The sequence below is a fragment of the Alexandromys fortis genome, unplaced genomic scaffold (genome assembly GCF_014885135.2).
Source record: "Alexandromys fortis isolate MF-2015 unplaced genomic scaffold, M_Fortis_MF-2015_v1.1 scaffold_264, whole genome shotgun sequence".
NCBI classification, from domain to species: domain Eukaryota; kingdom Metazoa; phylum Chordata; class Mammalia; order Rodentia; family Cricetidae; genus Alexandromys; species Alexandromys fortis.
This window is the reverse complement of record NW_026068140.1, coordinates 1,653,877-1,656,215: the sequence shown is the minus strand read 5'-3', so window position 1 is coordinate 1,656,215 and position 2,339 is coordinate 1,653,877. Positions and strand designations below refer to the sequence as shown.

Sequence of the window (2,339 nt, the reverse complement as noted above, 5' to 3'; positions counted from 1 at the left end):
AGGACCCTTCAGCTCAGAAAGGGTGAGCAAGAGTGGCGGGTGGCAGAGGAAAGGGAGGTGTGAAAAAGAATAAAAGAATTCTGTTTTATTTTTCAAGATAATGGGCTGGAGAGATGGCTCAGTGGTTAAGATCATTGCCTGCTCTTCCAAAGGTTCTGAGTTGCAGACATACACACAGACAGAATATTGTATAATAAATAAATAAATAAATAAATAATTTTTTTAAAAAAAGATAATGGGCTGGAGAGATGGCTCAGTGGTTAAGAGCATTGCCTGCTCTTCCAAAGGTCATGAGTTCAAGTCTCAGCAACCACATGGTGGCTCACAGCCATCTGTAATGAGGTGGCCTGCAGACACACACACAGACAGACTACTGTATACATAATAAATAAATAAATATTAAAAAAAATATTTTTCAAGATAAGCAGTCCCCTATGTTGACCAGGCTGGTCTTGAGTTCCCAGAGGATGCTGGAATAAAGATGTGTATCACCATGCCTGGCCTGCCTCAGTCTGCCCTCAGCTTGTCAGCATCTTGTGTCACCACACTAGACTTCTGTCCATCCTGTCTCTTTATCGTCTGTCTGTCTGTCTGTCTATCTATCTATCCTCGCTTTCCCACAGCTGGAGCTGGACACAAGGTTTTTTATTTATTCACAATTTTAGAATTCTGGTGGTTTTATTTTTAGTTCTCAGGGAGATTATCTCCCACTCCTCCTGAGACAGGTTTCTCTGTACAGTCCTGATTGTCCTAGAACCTGCTCTGTAGACCAGGCTGGGCTTGAGCTCAGAGATCCACCCTCTGCCTCCCAGTGCTGGGATTACAAGCACGTGCCACCATCGACTGGCAGTTGTTACAGTCTTTATGGTTTCTACTCAGGTCTCTATTTGTCCCTACTCTACTTTATAACTCTGATAGTGTATGATCCACAGGCATGTCCTCCCATGACCCCAGAAACCTCTAAATTCTGTCCCTTTGTCGAGACAAAGCATCTTAGCACCCACCTGACTTTACATCTGCTTCTCCACAACCCTAGAAGTGCTGTGAAGACCTGTAGACCCCCAAAGGCTCCTGGAATGACCCTCAGGACAGGACAGGTCAAGACAGGCTGCCAGAAGTCACCTTGTGGATAAGGAGGTGGGGTCCAGGGTCCAGATGAGAATACAGCTCTGGCAGGCCACAGCCAAGACGGAGGCACTGAGGGGCTTCCAGGCCAGTGCTGCTACGTTTCTCTGTAGACGATGCTTCAGGGAGGGAACTATAGTGCTAGAGTAAAGAGATGGGAAACTGAGTCAAAGCAGGGACACTAAGCTCAGGGAACCTGAGTCCAGTTGAAAAGATAAAACGGGGTGTTGGAGAAATGGCTCAGAGGCCAGGGCAGCTCACAACTCTGTATCACCGCTTCCAGGGGATATGCTGCCCTCTTCTGTCCTCCACAGGCACTGCATGCACGCAGTGCACAGGCATACAGGCAGCCAGAACACTCAAACACATACAAAATAAAATTTAGGGGCTGGAGAGATTGTTTAGAAGTTAAAAACACTGGCTGCGGACAGTGGTGGTGCACGCCTTTAATCCCAGCACTCGGGAGGCAGAGGCAGGCGGATCTCGGTGAGTTCGAGACCAGCCTGGTCTACAAGAGTTAGTTCCAGGACAGGCTCCAAAACCACAGAGAAACCCTGTCTCGACCAAAAAAACTAAAAAAAAAAAAAAAAAAAAAAAGAGTGAAAAAAATCCAGATATCAGAGACAAGTACAGGGAAGACCAACACTGTAGTTCAGCTCTGACAGAAACTATCAGGACTCTCATGAGGTTAAGTTTATATGCAAGGGTGTAGAACTTCAGGTGACATTCCTCAGGAACACTATCCATTGCTGGCTTACTTAAAAAAAAAAGCACTGTGTGTGTTGCTGATGTATATGCCTGCCTGCTGTATGTACCAGTACACATGCACATGAAGATCAGGAGAGGGGCAGGGGTGTCTTCTATCATTCTCCACTCTCAGTCCTTTTGCAGCTATGTCTAACCTCTGAACTTGATGCTCAAGTTCACTAGCAAGTCTTAGTGATCTTCCTCTTGGAACTGGGCCTGTAGATGTTTATGGGAACACCTGACTTGTTAATAGGGAATAGGATCTTTTTTATTTGTTAGGTAAATGGAATAAAGAAAATAAAGCTAAAAAAGAAAGTATGCAGCATGACTTCATGATGTGGCTCATGATTTGACAGAATGTTTACAAGGAGCCATGAGAAAAGACAAGAGACTGCACAAAAGAGCAGCAAAGACAGATGGTCACTATAGTAAGACAGACACAGCCAGTGCATAACCCCAGAGAAAAG

The 2,339-nt window shown here is 45.2% G+C and overlaps 1 protein-coding gene across 1 annotated transcript in view; it reads right to left on the bottom strand.

Annotated features, from left to right (window-relative positions):
- Nucleotides 1-2,339, bottom strand: part of Aaas (aladin WD repeat nucleoporin) — a 20,608-nt gene that overhangs the window by 5,008 nt on the left and 13,261 nt on the right. The window contains exon 7 of the mRNA XM_050126690.1: nt 1,123-1,266. Coding sequence (XP_049982647.1) covers nt 1,123-1,266 — 144 coding nt within the window. The remainder of the gene's footprint in view (nt 1-1,122; nt 1,267-2,339) is intronic.